Source organism: Cynocephalus volans, chromosome 5, assembly GCF_027409185.1.
Source record: "Cynocephalus volans isolate mCynVol1 chromosome 5, mCynVol1.pri, whole genome shotgun sequence".
Lineage (NCBI taxonomy): Eukaryota > Metazoa > Chordata > Mammalia > Dermoptera > Cynocephalidae > Cynocephalus > Cynocephalus volans.
The window spans coordinates 46,513,073-46,533,203 of NC_084464.1; the positions used below are offsets into that span (position 1 = coordinate 46,513,073).

The 20,131-nt window shown below is 52.8% G+C and overlaps 1 protein-coding gene across 10 annotated transcripts in view; it reads left to right on the forward strand.

The window, feature by feature from the left end:
• ANKS1A (ankyrin repeat and sterile alpha motif domain containing 1A) overlaps nucleotides 1–19,054 on the forward strand; it is a 188,341-nt gene extending 169,287 nt beyond the window's left edge. For 3 of the 10 annotated variants that reach the window (XM_063097291.1, XM_063097292.1, XM_063097299.1), the window contains 12 exons: nucleotides 5,836–5,934; nucleotides 6,865–7,017; nucleotides 7,172–7,279; nucleotides 8,745–8,909; nucleotides 10,288–10,413; nucleotides 10,711–10,782; nucleotides 10,967–11,053; nucleotides 11,681–11,818; nucleotides 13,440–13,610; nucleotides 13,766–13,888; nucleotides 14,610–14,707; nucleotides 15,669–19,054. In XM_063097291.1, the coding sequence (XP_062953361.1) occupies nucleotides 5,836–5,934; nucleotides 6,865–7,017; nucleotides 7,172–7,279; nucleotides 8,745–8,909; nucleotides 10,288–10,413; nucleotides 10,711–10,782; nucleotides 10,967–11,053; nucleotides 11,681–11,818; nucleotides 13,440–13,610; nucleotides 13,766–13,888; nucleotides 14,610–14,707; nucleotides 15,669–15,702 (1,374 nt within the window). In that variant the 3' untranslated portion in view covers nucleotides 15,703–19,054. The other 7 variants (XM_063097296.1, XM_063097301.1, XM_063097293.1 and 4 more) reach the window with 5 other exon arrangements.
• The last annotated feature ends 1,077 nt before the right edge of the window (nucleotides 19,055–20,131 follow it).

The window sequence follows — 20,131 nt, forward strand, 5'->3', positions numbered from 1 at the left end:
CTGCAGTGGCCTCGGGAACTGCCCCTATTGCCCATGCTGGTGTACACATAGCCACTGTCTTGCGTTGGTCGACGTGGAAGGACTGCCCTGGGCGGGGCCAGAAACATATAGAGGTGACCGTTCTGAAGCCCCTGCCTCCTGGCGCTCACCACTTCCTCAAGCGGACAGACATGTCAGCACAGTCACAGTACATGGCAGTGTATATGAGCATAAAGATTCGTCCCGAGTGCTCCAGTGGAAACCAGCCCCGCCCACCTCAGGGAGTCCAAGGCAGCCTCATGTATAAGGGCAGCTGACTGGGTATGCTCCTTTAGGTCGCTGATCCTCACATCTTGAGTCAGCTTTCCTACCTGTGGCCAGCTCCCGCCGCCTCATCTCAGACCCCTTTGTCAGGGGATTGCTGAGCCCTGTGCGTCTGAGGACAAGTCCTGGACAGCATTCATGGGGCAAAGTTCAGAGGAGTGACCTCGCTTTGCTTCAGTTCTCATTTGGACTAGCAAAGAGGCAGTTCCATGAACTGGTATAGCAGGGACAGGGCTGTGTGACTTTGGGCAAGTTATTTCTCTTGCTGAACCTCAGCTTCCTCATCACACAGAGGGACTGCTTCCCTTCACCTAAAGCAGGATGCAGCAACCCCTGGCATCACTTCCTGGGGTGGGCCCCAGCAGCCAACCCTTCCCCACTCCCTGCCCGCAGCCTGCGCTTCCAACGTGCTGCTTGCAGCGCCGTGCCCGTTGCCCGCCCACCCACCTACAAGCCTTCTCCCCAGTCTGCCTCTCACCACCTCCCTGTGAAATTCTCCTGTGCTCTACCACCCACCCTAGAGCCCTGCAGGTCAACAGGTAGTGATTTCTGTCACTGTGCACCCTTCCCCACCCCAGAAAATGCCCACCCTCTCCCCCTCCCCTGCTGTGATATTGTGATATAATAAAAAATAGATATTTTGGTCTTCCTCCCTTTTCCTGGCACATAGGTCATCTTAAAATTCTATGCTAATAAGATGACCAGTGGCTGGGGGCTCCTGGACAGCCCCAGGACGGAGGCTGGTTACCAGGGACCACCCAGGTGATTAGAGGGCTGCAACTTTGAGCCCCACCCTGGGGAGGGGGGAGGGGCTGAAGGCTGAACTGATCACCAGTGGCCAGTGATTTAATCAATCATGCCTATGTAATGAAGCCTCCATAAAAACCCAAAAGAATGGGGTTCAGGGAACTTCTGGGTCGGCAAACACACGAAGGTGCTGGGAGGAAGGTCCATGCTCCTCCCCCATACCTTGTCTTCTTCCCTCTGGCTATTCCCAAGTTGTGTCCTTTATAATAAATGAGTAAACATAAGTAAAGTGATTTCCTGAGTTCCCTGAGCCATTCAGTCAAATAATGGAACCTGAGAGGGTCATGGGAGCCTCCAATTTCTAGCCGGTCAGTCAGATGCACAGGTAATGCCCTGGACTTGGTGTCTCAAATGGGGGCGGTCTCGTGGTACTGAGTCCTCAACCTGTGCTGTGGGGTCTGTGCTCTCTCCAGGTAGATAGTGTCAGAACTGAGTTAAAGTGCAGGACGCCCACCTGGTATCCACAGAGAATTGAATTGTTGCAGGAGAAACCTCCACTTTCGGTGTCAGCAGTGAAGCACAGAGGGCGTGCAGGCTGGAAGGAAGCGCAGCTATTTTCTTTCCCTCGCCCAGCCCTCGTCCCAGTCCTTCCCAGCGCATACAAAAAGACCACAGCGGTACAGCAGCAGCACTGACCTCAGCTATGCAGCCTCCTTTCTTCTTTTTAATAGCGGGGGTGGTTCCCCCAACCATACGCTGCTTTGGCCGTTCAGCAGGTTTCTTGTGCACGGACAGCATGCCCTGTATTGCTCCAGGTGAATGAGACAAACAGAAGTCTCCCTCGCTGATGCCTCTCTGTCCCCCTGCTTTTTGCCCTGTCGTGTCTACAAGGACAGGCCCTCTGAGCAGATCAGTGTGGAGGGACAAGGGAAGACAGAGGCCCCCTAGCCAGCACTCCCCACATGCCTCCTCTTAGGCCTTTTCCACAATTTGTTGAGTGAAGGCCTTACCTACAGTTAAAGAATTTCAAGTAAAATATTAACAAGTGAAATGCCTCTCAAGATGCAAAATTGCTGGTAGAGCGTGGTGCTAATGATAACCCAAAGGTTGAGGGTTCAGATCCCCATACCAGCCAGCTGCCAAAAAAAAAAAAAAAATTTCCTTCTCCAAAAATCATATGGTCAAGAAGCCTCTGAAGATATTCAGAGCTCTGGAGGGCCAGAGAGCAGGGCAGAGAGGACTGTGGGTCCTGCAGTTGCCCCTTCCCCAGCCCCTCCATCCTCTCCCCAGTGTTTCTAGAGGCAGTCCTTGCTGCACCCCTTCCTTTGGGGCTTCAGAAACCCCATTCAGCACCATGGGCCACTGTCCAAGCCACCGCCCACGCTGTTGGTGGAGCCCAGTGACAGATGCTGGTAGGGAGGAGAGAGCATTCAAATGGATCAGGCTGCTGGAGAGCAAAACTAACAACAGCCTCCATGATAGACACCACTTCCCCAGGGTGTGGAGGGGTGGGGTTGAGGGGGGTCCTTATCGAGGAAAGTCACCTAGTAATGGTCGTGTGCAAGGTACAGGCAATCCCATGTTCTGTCCCACCTCTGCTGCCAGAGCCCTCCTGTCCCCTGCTCCTCAGGGACTGGACCCAAACCAGGCCAGGCATTGATTCTATGCAGGGCAGGCCTGAAGACTAGTTATATGCGTTTCAGATTTCACTTGGAGTCCGAAACTTTTTTGTTCATTTTTCTTTTTTTTTTTTTTTTTGCAGCTGGCCACGACAGGGATCCAAACCCATGACCTGGGTGATATGTGCTCTAACCAACTGAACTATCTGGCTAGCCCCCAAGTAGGAAACTTTTTTAAAAAGAAAAAGCTAAGAAACTCTCTTAACTGAAATACTTACACCAATGAATTATTTTACTTTATTAGTTCCCTAATTATCAAGTCACTAAGAACTCAGGATAGGGCCTAGTATATAGGAAGCTCTAAGTAAATGTTAGTGTAGTAGGAGGTAAAGTAGAAAGTTCCTTTTTCTCCCATAACCCTCCTTGTGAAGAGGTTTCTAAAAGGCAGTGGTCCCTTTCTCCCTGAGTAAAGAGAGTATAGTAACTTCCAGAACTGTTTCTTGCCCTTTGAAGATTTGTAGCACTGGTAGTTAGCACATAAACTAATGCCACAGAACAGAGATGTGGCCGGTTCAGGAGTCAGAAGGACCCTGCTCTGCACCCAGGACAGGTTCTGAAAACTGATTGCTTTTATTTTCAGTCATATTCTTTATTTTGTTTGGTTTCCATTTACCTTTTTCCTTGAAGCTGCATATAGCCCCCTAGTTCTACTGATGGGGATCTGGTTAATGAAGGCTTGTCTCCAGTTGGATCTCGTTTTCCTGGTTGTCAGCCTTCAGTGCAGCATGAATGTTGCCCTAAAAGCTGGTGAAAGTTTATGAGTAAATGTTGGGGTTACAGTAGGAGTTCAGAAATTTACCATGGTGCTGCCCTCTTGGGCGTTCACTTCCTCTCGGGGGTTCAAGCTCAGTTCAGTTTCTCAGCTGGGCATCCACGTCATCAGGTGGGAAGTCTGGGCAGGCCACCTCTCTGCCTTTCCCTATCAGCAGACCCTAGATGCACTACCAGAGCAGCTGCAGGAACTGTGGTGACTCAGGAGCTGGCCTCAGATCTAGAGTGGTACCCAGGCCTCCCTCATACCCAGCAAGTGGTGTGTTCCTCAGCCTGAGCGGGGGCGGGGGCTTCCAGCCTGGCTTCAATGGCTCTCTTCACCTGGCCTCTCTGCAGCTTAAGGCTGGCAGTGTCCTTGTTGGGACAAAGGTTTTGTCACCATGCACAGACTCTGGGGAGGCTTCTGCAGCCAACAGTCACTACAACTCATCTACAGAGGTGGGGCCACCAGGTGGTAGTCTGCATGAGCTGGCACTAGCTTTTTCCATGTGTAAAGTGAGGGTAAGTAATGCCCACCTCAATAGAATAGAAAGTCTAGAAAGACACAGGAATTTCAGACACGTTAAAAGTAATTCCAGATTGATGGGGAAAGACAGCTCATTCAAGAAATGGACAACTTGCTGCCTGGAAAAAAATAAGGTTGGATCCTGACTCTTAAACCTTACATCACAATAAATTCCAGATGAATTAAAGATTTAATTGTTTTTAAAAAAAACTGTAAAATTACAAAAAGAAAATGTGGAAAATTTTAAAAATAATCTTGGAGAGGGAAGGTCTTTCTAAGCTTGACAAAACTGAGAAGCTTTGCCAGGAAAGTTGGTAGTTCATGTAAATTTCTACATGAACAAAGCCAACATAAAAGTCAAAAGAAAATGACAAACTGGAAAAACAAATGTCTTAACTCATTTCATAGATAAAAGGTAAATTTCCTTAGTATGTAAAGAATTCCTATAAATCTATACAGGAAAGACTAACAACTCCAGAGAAGAACATTCAAAGATACAAGCAAGTAATTCCTGCAATATGAGGTCTGGATCCGCCCTCCCCACCCCGCCACCCCCCGTGGCAGCAGAGACATGTAGACAGGGCATCAGGGCTGAATCAGCTCCTCGCACACTTAGCGTGCGACCTTGGCAAGTCAATGACATTCTGGGCCTCAGGTTCCTCAGCTGTATGATGGGGATAAGGATGGTCCCTTCTATTAGATGGGTTAGCTTGTGTGAAGCAGGTGAACATGGAGTGGGGGAGGATGCACACGGGGGTGGGGACTCATGCGGCACCATCTGCAATAGCAGAAGGTGGGACCAAACGTCCTTCAACAGGGCACTGGCTGAGTAAGTTATAACGTATCCCTAACCTAGGTGATTATGCAGCTTATAAAAGAGGCAGGCCTGCATATGCCGATGTGGAATGATCTCCTGTAGGTGTTAAGTAGTAAGAACAGCGGGGTGTCAAACAGCGGGTACAAGAATTACATTTGTGCCTGTGTGTGCTCAGCTGGGCTCCGGGACCTGGGAAGCAGCAGCAGTTGCCCTGGGACGGGCTCCACAGCTGAGGGACGGGGCAGAACCCATGAATTCTGTATCACAGACCATACTGTGTATTTTCCAATTTACTCTGATGATACCTCTCTCGTGACTCTTGTGAGTAATGAGAGGTATCCTCATAGGGGCCAGGAGCATGGAGTAGATAGTCAGACTGCCTGGGTTCGAATCTTAGCCCCACCACTAGATGTGTGACCTAGGGAAGTTTCTGACCTCTGTGTGCCTCAGTCTCCTCATCTGTAAAACAAGGATTAAAAGAGACCCTGAACACAGGGTTGTGAGCATGAAGTGGGATAATCCATATCAGCTCATGGTCCCTGTCACATAATAAGCAAGCACACATGAGCACCAACCATCCTCCTCGCCAGCCCCGGAATTATGAAATCATATCTAGGAGGAACCTTGGGATGAGTCCTTCATCTTGGATGGTTGTGGAACCTGCTCCCCAGAAAAATGCACGTGTGCTGAGTTGGGCAAGGGTTTGTGGCCAGATTGGCCATGCCGTGCCCCTCTCCCCATCTGTTCTGGCCCAGGTCTGAAACCTGCGCACATCCCTGAGTCCCCCCACTGCTCAGCTCCCTGGGAGCCACTCAGGTGGGAGTGGGCAGTCTGGGCAGATTTGGCTGTGGCTTACCTCTGTCTCCTGTCCTGGGAGCCCTGGGTCTCTGTGCCTTCTTTTTGCCTGTGGTGAAGAAGAATTTGTCATTGGGCCATGAAAGGGCCGACCTGATGCACTCAGGTAGCCCAGCCATCAGTTCAAGGGGCCCTAACATTCTCCTTTCTGCTCTCAGGGGTCTAATGTGATGGAAGAGCAGGACCTGCGGGAGATTGGCATCAGCGACCCCCAGCACCGGCGGAAGCTGCTCCAGGCTGCACGCTCCCTGCCCAAGGTGACCACCAGCAGCTCTGTAGCCTTGGTCTGTGCCAGAACCAGTGCCATCTCCCTACCACCACCTGGACCCAGGACAGGGGAGGAGCGTAGCTCAGGGGCATGCAGATTGCACCAGGTGTCCACCCCTTGTCCTGGCAGCCCGGCTGGCTGGCACACAGTCCTGTTTGCTTCCTTGCTCAGTCCCTCAGCTCCTGGAGGATCAGTAGGGCGACAGGGACGGGGAGCACCTAGTCTGGGCTCGTGAGGGAGGTTCCAGCGATCTGCCCAGCTCAGGGGCCTGGTCTGTCACCTGGAGCCCACTTGGGATCTCTCCTGACTCACTGGAGCCCAGGCCAGCCCATGCTGACCCCTGGCATCAGCTCCACCCTAGGCAGCCTGGGAGGAGCAAGGCAGCAGAGGGGCTCAGTTGTACCCTAGGGAATCAGGAGCTAGTCGGCCTGACTCGCTCCCCCTTGACTATGCTGGATCTGAGTCAAGTGTCCCCTTGTCCCTTCCACTTCCCCAGACCTCCAGAAGTGCCACCTTTCCAGGCACGCACCATTTTCTTGTCCCTCCAGGCCTGTGACCTCATCAGGGCACAGGGTGGAGGCCTTTTGCAAACCCTCCTCCCCATCCAGTCCTGCCCCAGACCTGGGGCACTCTGGTGGCTCCCACTGCCCAGCTGGGGAAGCTGAGACCAGAGTGGTGATAGGAAGAGCTGTGCAGCCCAGCAGGACCCAGCCTGGTTACAGTCAAAGTAACAAATCCTCCCTGGTGTCCAGGGATCCCTGACACCCAGCACCGCAGGGGAAAAGCCACCTTGAGCCACCTGAGCCCCCTGGCCCACGGTCTCTGGTGTGACTTATGTGAGCTGGCCTGGGCCCATGGGTCGAGGGCCTTGTTCTGTGAGTGCTGAGATGTCGGTCCCACCCCCCTCTCTGCCCCACAGGTGAAGGCTCTTGGCTATGATGGGAACAGCCCCCCATCGGTACCCTCCTGGCTGGACTCCCTGGGGCTGCAGGACTACGTCCACTCCTTCCTGTCAAGTGGCTACAGCTCCATCGACACTGTGAAGAACCTCTGGGAGCTGGAGCTTGTTAACGTGAGTACAGCTTCTGCTCGGGCCTGACCCGGACCCTCCTGAAGTGTGAGCTTCCCTTGAGGACAGTCTGACCCACAGGGGGAGGTCCAGAGCCGGAGGCGACTGTGGGCCCAGTCAGTCGCTGATGTCTCCCCCTCCCCTCCTCACTGCCCAGGTCCTAAAGGTCCACCTGCTCGGCCATCGCAAGCGCATCATCGCCTCCCTCGCAGACAGGCCCTATGAGGAGCCGCCCCAGAAGCCCCCACGGTTTTCCCAGCTGAGAGTGAGTGGGCAAGAGATGAAAGGAATATGTGTGTGTTCTTTGTACTTTTAGGAATTCTTCAGAGACAGTGTGACCTCTGTGGTGTGGGAGAAAACAGCCCCTCCCTCTCGCCGTTTGGGCCAAGCCTACCTCTGGACCCAGGTCAAGAGAGGAGCACAGGAAAGACAGTTTTCTTGGCTGGTTATTTTATAAATTATATGCCTCCCATTTACACCCAAGGAAGCTGGAGATGGCCTATGTAAAGGATCCAGTTTAAATATAAGTAGAAAATACAATTTCAGAAAAAGTAGGAAAACAAATAAGATCCCAGACTTAAGTGGGGCTGTGTCTGGCTCTTAAACTTGGCTGTGCACCTGGGGGCGGGGCGGGCAGGTTGGAAGAGCCCCTTCGGGGCAGTGTGACCTGCCCTGAGGCGAAGCCTGGAATACACGGCAAGGACTGGCAGCCCCCCGCCCCAAGCCAAGTCTACTGAATTAGGATTCCTGGCATTGGATAGAAGAGAGAACCCGCAGATAATTCGTTGCTTAAGCCAGATAATCCCTGATTGCAAAACTAGGTTATACACCAAGAGCCCACATTCAGGCTGAGCTCTCCCCCAGCTTGCTGGGCTGAAACATGCCACACTGGCAGGTGACAAGAGTGGCTGCTGCCCTTGAGCCCTTGCTGCATGCTGAGCTCATGCCTGCGCCTCGTCCCATGTCATTCTCCAGCAGCTTCAGAAAGTGGGCGCTATCTTATCCTCCTTCTCCAGATGAGAAGGCTGGGGTCCAGCCCCGTTCTGGGAAGCAGGCACACAGCTGACGTTCAAATATGAGAATTGGTGAGGCTGACTTTATTCTCTGTGATTTGTATTCTCAGTGGCCCCATGCTGCCAAGTGGCAGTGCTGTTTTACCTCAAGAAAGAGCTTTGAGGGCCAGCCCGTGGCTTTCTTGGGAGAGAGTGGTGCTGATAACACCAGGGCCATGGGTTTGGATCCCCTTACCAGTCATGTTTAAAAAAAAAGAAAGAAAAAGAAAAAGATCTTTGGATTTGGTCATGTGTCCCAGAGACCTGCAATGTTATTGTGACAGATGATTTTATCTTTGATAAATGTAAAATTGGCTTCCCCACCCTATAACCATCCCTTTCCTCAGGCTGCAGGTCAGGGGGAGCATTAGTGAACTGTGGGTGCTCAAGGTGGCTGTTCCCCTGCGGTGCTGGGTGTCAGGGATCCCTGGACACCAGGGAGGATTTGTTACTTTGACTGTAATCAGGCTGGGCCCTGGACACCTTTCTCACCACAGGCTTCTGGCCTCATGTGCTATTTGTCTGACATCTGTGATATTGGCCCCATGGCCCCTGCTGCCTTTCTCACTGATTCTGCTGCCCACTCCTGGTCCTAACCAGCCCTGGGAGTGGCAACACCTACAACCAAGGGACTGGGCTAATGGGTTGTGAGTTCCACCTGGATCTCTCCCCCTACAGTGCCAAGACTTGATCTCCCAGACGTCATCCCCCCTGAGCCAGAATGATTCCTGCACTGGGCGGTCAGCAGACCTGCTGCTGCCTCCTGGGGACACAGGCCGGAGGTGGCATGACAGTCTTCACGACCCTGCGGCACCCTCTCGAGCAGAGCGCTTCAGAATCCAGGTGGGGCAGGAGGGGGCTGTGGCTGGGGTCTACTTCATCCCTCTGGGCAGGACAGTGCTTCCCAGGGCAGGCAGCAGGCTCCGCTGCTCCACTCCTTCCCATCCAGCTGCTGTGTGTCAGGCCCGGCCAGCCCCAAGCCTCCCTGAGCTTCAACAGCACAGCTCAGCTAAGCTGTCAGCTGCTGGGGCCACTCCTGCATCCTGGGTGGCTGGACTTCCCTCCCTCAGAAGTTCAAGACCACCATCTCCTGGTCGAGTGTGGCCTCCTCCTGTCCAGCTGCCCTGTAGACCCTTTTCATCCCCACATCCCCAGCTTTCTCCCCCTCTCTCAGCCCCCTCTTGGTCTCTCTCTCCCTTACTCTGGTTGTTCCCCAGAACTACCTTCTCTCCAGCCTCTTCAACCTCACATCCTTCTGTCCCACTTGCCCAGCAAAACTGCAGCCCATGGTGGGCGCAGCTGGAGAAGCACACACTGCACAGTGCCTTGCCAGAACACTGGCCCTGGTGCCACCTCCAGCCCTTGCCTGAGCGGGGCTCCGTCTCACCCTCACAGGATATCAGTTTCAGGGGTCCCAGATTTATTCAAGACTTGCCTTTCCTACCCCCTGCCTTGCATAGACCCCTGGCTTTGCTCCTTGCCCCGATCTTGGCCTGTCGGAGACAAGATTGGCAGATCTCTTATGCCCCTTGGGTGTCCTTCAGCTTCACTCCTGCTTGTTCCTCTGACTCTCAGTTCTCATTGCTGGCCTCTAGGGACTTCCAATACCTTTCTACAAGCACGGTAATGAATTCTTAAAGATTTAAAAATCGTGTTATCCAGCAGTTTTAGTTGCTCATAGTGAGAGACTCTTTGCACATTGCAAATGGAAGTCCTCAATGTTTCCTGAATCTTTTCCTTCCTCTCCTTTTCTTCTACCAGTGCCCTAGGTAAGAACCCCATCATCTCTCACCTGACTGCAGTGCCCCATTTGCCCCCCAACTGCTGCCAGAGGATCAACTTAAAATGCATCCCTGGCCATGATGCAAAGATTCAATACAGGGCCCTTGACAGGGGTACGAGGCTTCCAGGATCTGGCTCCTGCCTGCTGTCCTTTGGTCTTTGTGCTGAGCAGCAAGCAGCATCTCCCCTCTGCTCTTGGTCATTGCCCATCTCCTGTGAGATTCGTCTCAGCTCCTCAGAGACCTTCCTGACAGAGCTCTGGCTGGTTGGGGTCCTTGTTCTCTGAATTTTCTGTGTCACCACAGCACATGTGAATTGCCCATCTGCCCATGCCCCTTCCACCTGACCCTTGAACTCACTGAGGTCACTGGCTTCTTCACCCTTGGGGGTGCTGGAGTTAGGCAGCAAGCCTGTGACATCAACTGCACATGTCCTGCAGGAAGAGCATCGTGAGGCCAAGCTGACCCTCCGGCCACCCAGCCTGGCTGCCCCCTATGCCCCTGTGCAGAGTTGGCAACACCAGCCAGAGAAACTCATCTTTGAGTCCTGCGGTTACGAAGCCAATGTGAGTTAGTCCTGCTCTGCCAGCATGGCAGCCTCCCACTTCCTGCCCCTCCACAATGCCAGTCCCAGGGCTCAGATGCTGTCCTCTACTCTTGAGCCATTTCTAGCAGCTGAAAGAAAGGGGTGGAGACCTCTGGATAGGTTTAGCCAGAGAGGAAAAGAGAAGGCATCCCCAGCCAGGACAGGAAAAGGGAATATTGGGAGAGGTAACCACCTGACTGTGGGACAGTCCCGAATTGGTTGGGTCACCTGCATGGTAACAGGACTTCCTCAGCCCAGCCACTGCTCACTCCCACAGTATCTGGGCTCCATGCTGATCAAAGATCTGCGAGGGACAGAGTCCACACAAGATGCCTGTGCGAAGATGCGGGTAGGTTGTGCAGGGTGGAGCGTGCTGTGGGGGGCTGTCTAGGGCAGGAAGCAAACAGGAACCCCAGCTGCAGCCGCTTGGGCCCTGCCACACATTAGGATGGGAAAGAGGCTGGGGGCTGCAGAATCCGAGAGGGCTTAGCCCTGACAAGGGGTGTTCACAGGGCCTCCCTTGTTTCCTATAGAAATCCACCGAGCACATGAAGAAGATCCCCACCATCATCCTGTCCATCACCTACAAAGGAGTGAAGTTCATCGATGCCTCCAACAAGGTGTGCTGCTCACAAGGACTGCTGGTGGGAGAGGGGCTCAGGGCAAGCAACCTGGATGCCCTTTCTCATCCCTTATTGCCCTAGAGTGTCCCTAGTCACCTCGCGGTACTTCCCATCTCTACCGTCACACCCAGGTGTTTGTCCACATCTGCACACATCCTTTTCCTTGGGTCCTTGCTGCCAGCCCCTCCCCTGCGCTACTGTCCACCACTGATACCTTCCTCAATGTGGGTTCCACTGGCCCCGTTTACCTGCTCACAGGCCTTCGGTGGCGTGATTCCCTCAATGAGCAAGGACTTCCCCTGTGCACTGCCACTGGGGACCCTGCCTTCCTGAGACCCTTCCCACCTTGTCCCTACCTTCAAGGTGACGGGAGCTGGAGAGTCAGTGGTTGGATGTGAATATTTTACTGCCTCAGTTGCCAAGGTCAAGGGTGGAGACCCAAACCTGAATCAGGCAAAGTTGGCTCCCCCCAACCTTCACCAAAAGAAAAAAGAGTAATGGGACTCAGTAATGCTCTAGGCTAGGACAAAGAAAGGTGGTGATGGTGAAAGGCTGGGGCAGGTGGTGCCACAGGTGAGCCCTGAGGGAGCCGAGAATTCTAGAACACTGCTTTTTCCCCAGCAGAATGTCATCGCAGAGCACGAAATCCGGAACATTTCCTGTGCGGCTCAGGACCCAGAGGACCTCTGTACCTTTGCCTACATCACCAAGGACCTGCAGACCAGCCACCACTACTGCCATGTCTTCAGCACGGTGGATGTGGTAGGTAGAGTCCTGTGGCTAGGCTCATCAGGGCCCCCGCCCTGAGAAGGCAGCAGAGGCTGTGAACCCTGGAGGGCCTGGCTCCATTGGGGCGCAGATACAATGCTGTCCTGGCAGCTGGCTAGTAGCTGGCCACTGCGTGGCTCATGAGTGAAGCCCAGCAGGCATCCAGTCCTATCCCCTTTACACAGTGATGAGGCTGACACACACAGGGGACCAAGTGGCCTGTCCAGGGCGCTCGTGACAGAGGATTTCCAGCTTTTAGCCAAGTGCTTCTTGGGTCAGGCAAGGCCTTTGTCTCCTGAAGCCTTTCAGTTTGTCAACCCACCGCCCCAGTCCCCAAACTTTCAGCCAGACAGTCTCCCTGAAATGCCCTCTGACCGTCTTAGGCGCAGCGGTGCCCCCATCAGCAGGAGGTTTTCTTCCCTCAGATTTCTGCCCTCGCTGGGCTGTGGGCACCACCAGGCTGAGGAGAGCTCATCCTCTCACAGCGGGAAACCCTCTGCCCTGAGACAAGGCCTGGTGGTGGCCCCAGGAGGAAGCCAGGGGTGTCCAGGTCCTTACTGCCCTCAGTGCAAGTAGCTATTTCCAGGATCTCTGTGGCTCCTGGAATACAGACAGCTCTGGGTATTCCCCACAGTGCTGGGGTCTTATACACCCCAGCTGTCTGCTTGTTCTGGGCCAGTGGGGGTTAGGAGTCCAGGCTGTGGCCACTTGCTGAAAACATCACCACTCCATTTCCTTATCTCTTTGAAGGGGAAAATGCTCCTTGATTTATGATGAGGTTATGTCCCGATAAATACATTGTAAGTCAAAAATATCATTAGCTGACATGCACCTAATACCCCAATAAACCTATCATAAAGTCTAAAGATGGTAAGTTGAACCATCGTGAGTCAGGACCACCTGTACGATATAACCCACTTCGTGGGGCTGATTTGAAGACTGAATGAGGCCGTCCACACAGCACTCAGAGTTCATGGTACTTATCTGTAGCTCACGTTTTCCACATACAGTCACTTCTGCTGTAACTCAGCTTAATGCTCCTAAGAACCACTGTGCTGTGTAAAATCACACACGAAAAATCACAGGGTTCATGAGGAAATGGGGCAGGGGCCCAACACTCACAAACTTTGTCAAAAGTGACACACTCACTTAATAAAAACACTGGTTGAGATACCTAAAAACCCCCAATAAACGAGGCACTCCACCTTGGAGCGACCTGAAGCCTGCTCGCGGAAGTGTACAGCTGCCCAGCCCGGCCCCCAGCCCTGGCCCTGCTGTGGGTGCGGGAGCGCAGGCAGGGCAGGGCCAGGTCTACCCACAGCAGCTGGACTGCAGCTTGCAGGTTGCTGTGCAGGGTTTTATGTGTTCTCATGGGACTTGATTAAGCTGGCTGCAGATTTGGCATTTACCTAGTGTTTCTTTGGGAGGAAATCATGCATGAGGAAACAGAAAATGTGTTATGTGCAAACTGTTCCCTAATGTATCAATCACAGTGGGACAAATCTGTGTTTTCAAAACAAGGGTTCCTTGTTGCCTGTGCTCAGGGAGGGGTAGGCAGAAGGGATGAAGCGGCCCCTGGATCCCATGTGTGTAAGCGGTGCTCTATGTCCTCCAGAATCTGACCTACGAGATCATCCTGACACTGGGGCAGGCGTTCGAGGTGGCCTATCAGCTGGCCCTGCAGGCCCAGAAGTCCAGGCCCATGGGGGCCTCTGCAGTGGAGACGATTGAAACAAAGTCTTCCAGACCGGTGCCTAAGCCTCGGGTTGGCATGAAGAAATCCGCAGTACGTAGGCCCCTGTCTCCATGACTCCCCAGCTCCCGGGCCCCAGGATTCAAGGGCTTGGGTGGAGCTGGGCGTGAGGAGGGTCTTCTCACACTCCAGACAGCTGGCCCCTCAGGGAAACTACCCTCTTAATTAGGTCCCATCCTGCTGCCCAGGGGTGCGGCTCCCCACACGAGGTGGACAGTTGCCAGCCTCCCCTCCAGCCTTCCTGCTCCCTTCCCCTGCCAGGCTCAGCCCAGGGCCAGGCCATCATGGGCTACAGAGATCACGGCCCGCTGGTGAGCCCCCAGTGATGTTGTTCTGTGTCTGTGTCTGCTTTGCTCGCACCCAGGTGCCGCTGCCCCCTGATAGTCGCTGTTGTTACTGTCACACCTGCACCACCCACCGTCCTTCCTACCTACCGCTGCCGTCTCTTAGTCCTGGAGTCAAGGTCTTTACGCCTCCTGCTGTCTTGTGTGTCAGTCTCCCCGAAGTGACCGTGAGCTTTCTTAGGCTGGTGGCCTCTCTTCTGCCTGTGTGATATTCTTTTCTCCTTTCCTGAGACAACCTCTGCCCTTCCCTGTGTGTGCTTTAGCCATCTCTGTTTTTCTCTCGTGTGTCCTCGCTCCAGAGGTCTGGGGCGATGCTGTGGCCTTGCCTCAGGGCAAGCTCTCTAGCCCCACCAGAGGGATCCAAGGCTTGGAGTGTCCAAGCCCAGTAGCCCCTTCCTGCCCACCATAAACAGGTTTGGGGCTTAGAGTAGGAAGCTTGGGTACAGCAAGGTTCCTGTAACTGAGCAATTCCAAGAAATCCCTGGGAGAAGTTGTCACTGAAGGTGGCCCTCGCCATGATGCTACAGGGAGGATGACACCCCTCCCACCCCCCAAGGCTGCCCCTCATGGTGTGGCATAGTGGTGCCAACACAACCTGGGAGGTGGCAGAGGCATGCTGGTCCTGCTTGCCTCCTGGCCCTGGCGCAGAGCCCCCTCTGACTCTTCACCCTGTTTCCTTGTTTGGCAGCTGGAACCACCTGACATGGACCAGGATGCCCAGTCCCATGCCAGTGTCTCCTGGGTTGTGGACCCAAAACCAGACTCTAAGCGGAACCTCAGCACCAAGTATGAGACCACTATCTTCTAAAACAACTCACTCCCCGTCTCCACTAGTCTCACTGTGCCTTTGCCACCCACTCTTTCTGCTCTTCTCGACTCTCTCCTTCCAGCTGCTGGCGCCAAGGCCCCACCTTCCTGGGACCTGCCCTCCTGGGCAGCAGCTCTAGACACTGTACACCCACAGCTCCCGCACCTAACACCACCGAACACTGTGAATTCTCCCCCATGGGCTGAGAAGCTTTGGGGGGGAGGGGAGTTGCCTTTGAGGTGGGTACCAAGAGGGCTCAGGGGCTCTGTGGTGTCCAGGAGGCATCTGGCAGGCACTGCAAGTCCTGAGGGCTGGTGGCACTCTTCGAGCAGACCCCGAGCACACCACTGACAGCTCCTGCTGAGTTGAGCTGGGTTCTGTCTCTTGGCTCCTTCTCCCGTCTTCTGTACTGAGCCACAGCCATGTACTGCTGCCAAGAGCTGTTTTCACCTTTCCTGACACAACCAACCACTGTGACCAACCAGTGCCAGAATCCCCTTGCACGCTGCTCCCAGCTGCAGCCCTGCCCTGCCCTCCTCCGCTGCTGTAGGGTACTGGCCTTGCTCTCATGGCCAGGCCCCTGTGAGACCCTGAGCTCAGTGATATGGCTTGACCAGGGACAGACTGCTTTCTGTGAGGGCCCAAGTTAGTGTCAGGCCATGGGCACATGCCAACTCTAAAGCGTGGGGCTCTGAGCATCTGAACACCCACAGGCTGGCTCCGCTCAGCAGGTTTCTTGGTCCTCATGGGCCTTCACTCCAAGGAAGGGGGTGGCATGTATGTGGTCGGCCCCTCATGTCTTCACCGTTCAGTCACAAGGTCTGGAAGCCTTGGGCCTGGCTGTGGAGTTTAGGTCACTGAGGAGGAAGGCCTTCCTGTAGGATCCAGCAAAAGGGAGACCTGTGCCCTGCACACACGGTGCACCTTCTTCCTTCACAGATGGAGCTGCTTGAGTACAGGGACCTGGACCTAGCAACTTCCATTGTCCTCCAGGAGCTTCCTGTCCCTTGTCCATGGTGTGGGGATCAAAGAAAGTCAGCCATCGTCCCGTCCTTTCCCTGATCAACCTCCCTCAGCTCTTGACTCCTCTGAGAGGAGAGGTCGTGCAGTATGTCACCTCCCAGCAGTTGAGCAGCTGGGATCGTGGAGCTGAGTCTTTGAAGAAGCCCCACACTCTCTGGTGTGGGCAAATCAGTTTAGATGACAGGAGACAGGAAAGAAGCAAATGGAGCATAGTCTAGTAGAAAAGCCAGTAAGTCATGGCAGTTATTTTAGAGTTGAAACCCAAGTTGATAAACCAGGGTGGGTCCTTCTGTCCGCCTGCCTGTCCTTGTGCCTTCCTGAGCAGACTTGCCACTCCAGAGCGGCAGGGGGCTGTGGGCCATGGAGGGCACAGGGGGAGGCCGTGAGGGACCTTCCGCTCTGCTTCTGTGTCTCCTTTCAGTCCCCTCCACCTTGTGCAGTCCCCTTTGGTTAACCCTTTCCTCCCCCCATTGTTTGCTTCTGCCAAGCTGAGCCACTGAGGAACCACACTGTGCTGCAGAAACATAGATGTGGGGAGCACAGGCTCCTGCCACCACCATCACCACCACCGTCTCACCTGCAGCTTTGAAGACCCTCCCAACCTCTGCCTGCAGGACCTCCTCTCCGCTGCTCGGCCTGGGCCTGCCACCACCAGGTCTTGCAGAGTGAGCCCTGCCCTAGCTGCGGAGAAGCACTCCAGGCCTGTAGTAGATGAGACTGGAACTCCGGAGGGTCAAGAAGTGACTTGTCCAGAACACAATTTTTTAATAGTAAAAAAAATCTTTTTATAAAATGAACTTCTAACACTTGGCTCAAACCTCTAGGTCAAACTGCCAATCTTTAGACAAATGGCCTAGGGTCAGAGAGCAGGGGAACTAGGGTTGGCTAAAAGGCCACTCTGCAGCCCTCTGTCCTCAGCATGGGATCTTGGTGTGGCCCAGGAGGTCTGAAGATCAGGCAGTGGCTTGTGGGTGAGGTGAAAGGAGCAGGCTCAGGGGCAAAATTGAATAGATTTGATAGAGTCTGCTTTTCAAACCCAACCAAATCAGTTGCTTTTCTTTACAAACTGCCCAACTTCTTGCCCAGTCTAGAGCTGGACAGAAGTGGGCTGTGCAGTAGGAATGCAGCCTCAGAGACACTGGGACAAAAGCAAAGGCTTTGACAGGTTCCTGGGGTTCCAAATGTGAGGGGTCCAGTGGCCAAATGGAGTGAGCAGTTTCTGGTGCCGTGAAGTCTCAGCAGTGCTGGGCCTCTCCTCAGCCTGCCACCTGTCAGTGACCAGAGCACTGTCCTGGGCCAGCTGGCACACAGCTCTCTGGTGACAGACTGCCTGAGCTGAGTCGGAAAGGAGAAAAAGCAGCTTTATTTGGGGCATTAATGGGTAGGTCACCTAAGATTGCTACTTGACAGGTTGTAATTTAATCAGGTCTGTGTGATTAGGGCTCATTTTGATTCTCTGAATTATTGGTTTGACTGTTGTATTCTCAGCTTCTGGGCTTATCCTGGCTACAGGTGTGCAGAAGGCTAAATAAGGTGATAGTCCATTTGATTGTCCCCCAATGTAGCCTTCAGGGCAAGCTGGCATCCTGGTACACCACTGCTGCTTAAACCTTCCTGCCAGCTGGCTTTGCTTTTAAAAGTAACTGGGGTTGCATTCTTCCTCCTGGGCTGTAGTTGGCGTAAAGGAGCTAACTCCTGTGGGGTTGAGAGGCAAAGCCAGGCAGCCGCTTGTCCAACACCTTCCAGGGCAGGTCGCAGCAGGAGCAGTGCTTCCCATGGGTACTTTTACAGGCCTGGTGCTTTACTGGCACAGTTCACTCTGGCCCCAGGAGAAGTATTCCAGGCTTCAGGAACACCTGTTTCCCAGCAGAGGTTGTGAATTGAAATTCTGTGTTGGTGTGTATGCGCAGAGGGTGCTCAGGTACGTTCACAACCCCAGTGGTTGGCCAGGAGTTGAAAGTAGGGCTGTGTCTTCCATCTGACTTGAGGCTGGGCCTTGTGGCTTTCCTGTGTGCTCAGCATCCAGCACAGCAGGTCCTGGGATTCAGCTCCCCTCTACAGGAGAGGTAGGCTGTCCTCTGCTTCTGCCAAACAAGGACCTCGATGCCTTCCTGCTCCTTTCAGGGTCTGTGAGTATTCCTATCAGCTCACCCTGTACAGTATTCAGCCCCGACTTTCCTCCAAGAATTGACAAGGAAACCTGCAGTTCTTAAGTGACTCGTGCTGGTCCCTTTTTTCCTTCTAAGGAAGCCAAGTCACATCTCAGTAGCCTCTGCTGGCTGTTCGGTCCAAAAAGAAAACCATACAGACACTACGATGAGTTCCTCAAGCTGTCTTTTTTTAAAAAATCATATGTAAGTGTTTCCTCCCCTTGAAGCTGCTATATCTTCTTTATTTATTCAGGGTATTTTCATATTAGAAAGCCTTAGCAAGTCTGCTGTGGCTCTGGGTTGTGTTTTGAAATTGCTTTATTTCCAAATATTCAAGAAAAGAAAGTGACTAGGTTCTCCTTCCTTTCGTTCTTTTTCTTCCCTCCTTTTCTTTCTCACTCCTCTGGGGCAGGTACTCTCCCTTTCGTAGAAGGGAATATTGTCACTATAAGGACAGGCTTCAAGTGGAAAAGCTCCTGCTTTCGCACTTCTCTAGTGTAGGTCACACAGTGTGGCAAATCGTCGCTGTGTGTGAGCTTTGAAGGAGCCCGTTTGGATGGGAGACTTACCATGGGTGGAGGACCTGTCCCCGGCGAGGTTCCTGCCTCTTCTCGTCTGCTTGCCGGCTGCCCCGCGCAGCAGGACTGTCCTGACAGGCTCTGTGTTTGCAGCACTCTGCTTCCCCTGTGGGTCTCTAGCGTCAGATACTAGGGGGAGTTCCTTGAGAAGCCTTGGGTTTGACAGGCAGCAAGCATAGTTATAGTTGTCAAGACATTAGATAACTAGTCTGAACTTGGTCTGTTTTTGAGATGCCCAGGCCTGCAGAATGCAATTCACAAAAGTATTGTTGCTAATGGTGTGGCAACGGGACTGAATTGTAATAAAAATGTTATTTAATCTTTGTCTCTGTATTTTGATACTTGAATGACCTCCCCTGTTGTTTTATTGTACATATATAATTGTTAATCTGATTTTGTCTGAATTATAAACATCTTGTGGTACCAAACATAACCAATCTGTGCAACAACATAGACTGACCTCACTACATGAGAGAGTGTACATATTCCTGGGTTTCCAGCTTTGGTTTTGTTATTTTCATAACTGTACAATGTAGAACAGACTGAATTAATAAATAAGCGACGTAAAACCAGCCTTATTTTCTGGAGTCTTTGAATTGCCAAATTTCTCAATTGTCTTTGGGCAGAAGTGTGGTCACAGGCTAGACACTGGCTCTGAGTTGGTAATGAGGGTCCTGCTCTCTGGCTGAGATGCCAGCTGAGGAATGCTGCTCTATCTAGTGCTCTTCAACAGGTAGCTGCCAAAGATTGCCAGTTACCAGTAACCCCATTTTGGTGCAAGGGCCCTGCTAGTCACCTACCCCGTCTTTATGAATGTCTTGTGAATACCAAGCAAGGGCTACATTCTAGTTATTGCTCCTGATACAGATGTCCTCTGCATCCTGGTCTGTGCTGGTCAATCCACAGACATTTATTGAATGGGAGATCTAGAGCTGTGTAGGAAAATTGTCTCCCTTCAGGAACTTACTTTAATTGTGGAGGTTGTTTTGCACATACACAAATAGCTACCAGCCCAGAGCTTCATTGTGAGGCCCACAAGACAGTGCAAGGGCTGCACAGATGCAGAGGAATGGAGTGCTGCCAGAGGCCCACATGGCAGGGAAGGGAGGGTGGTACTGAGCTGGTGTTTGCAGGGGAAAAGTCAGAAAGGTACAGATGGTAATAGTAGCCCCATCAATGATTGATCATCTGTGTTCCAAACTCTGCTAGAAGCTCTATGAGCAACCATCTCCTTAGTCCCCACACCTTTCTGGGTAGGTTCTATCAGCTCTATTAATAGAGAAGGAAACCGAGGCTCAGAAAGGTTAAAACACCTGCCTAAGGCCAGCTAGAGGGGACATTAGTACCCCTCTAGTCCAGTGGCTGCAAAATGTCAAAGTTCCTGCCCCTAGGACTGCTTCAGCCTAAGTTGCCTAACACTGAACACTTTTAGAGTTTCTGTGAAATCTTCCATTTGTGAAAAGGGGTTTTAAAAAGAAAATCACTGATCTAATCCAATACCTAAGTTTATTTGTGAATAAAACAAGGCCCAGACAACAAAAATGATTTTCTCTTACGCAGCCAGCTGGCTAATGGCAGAGAGAGGACTCAAACCCAGGTTCTCACTTCCAGTTATGGCTTCTTAGGCCATGCTTAATTCAAACTAGGAGGG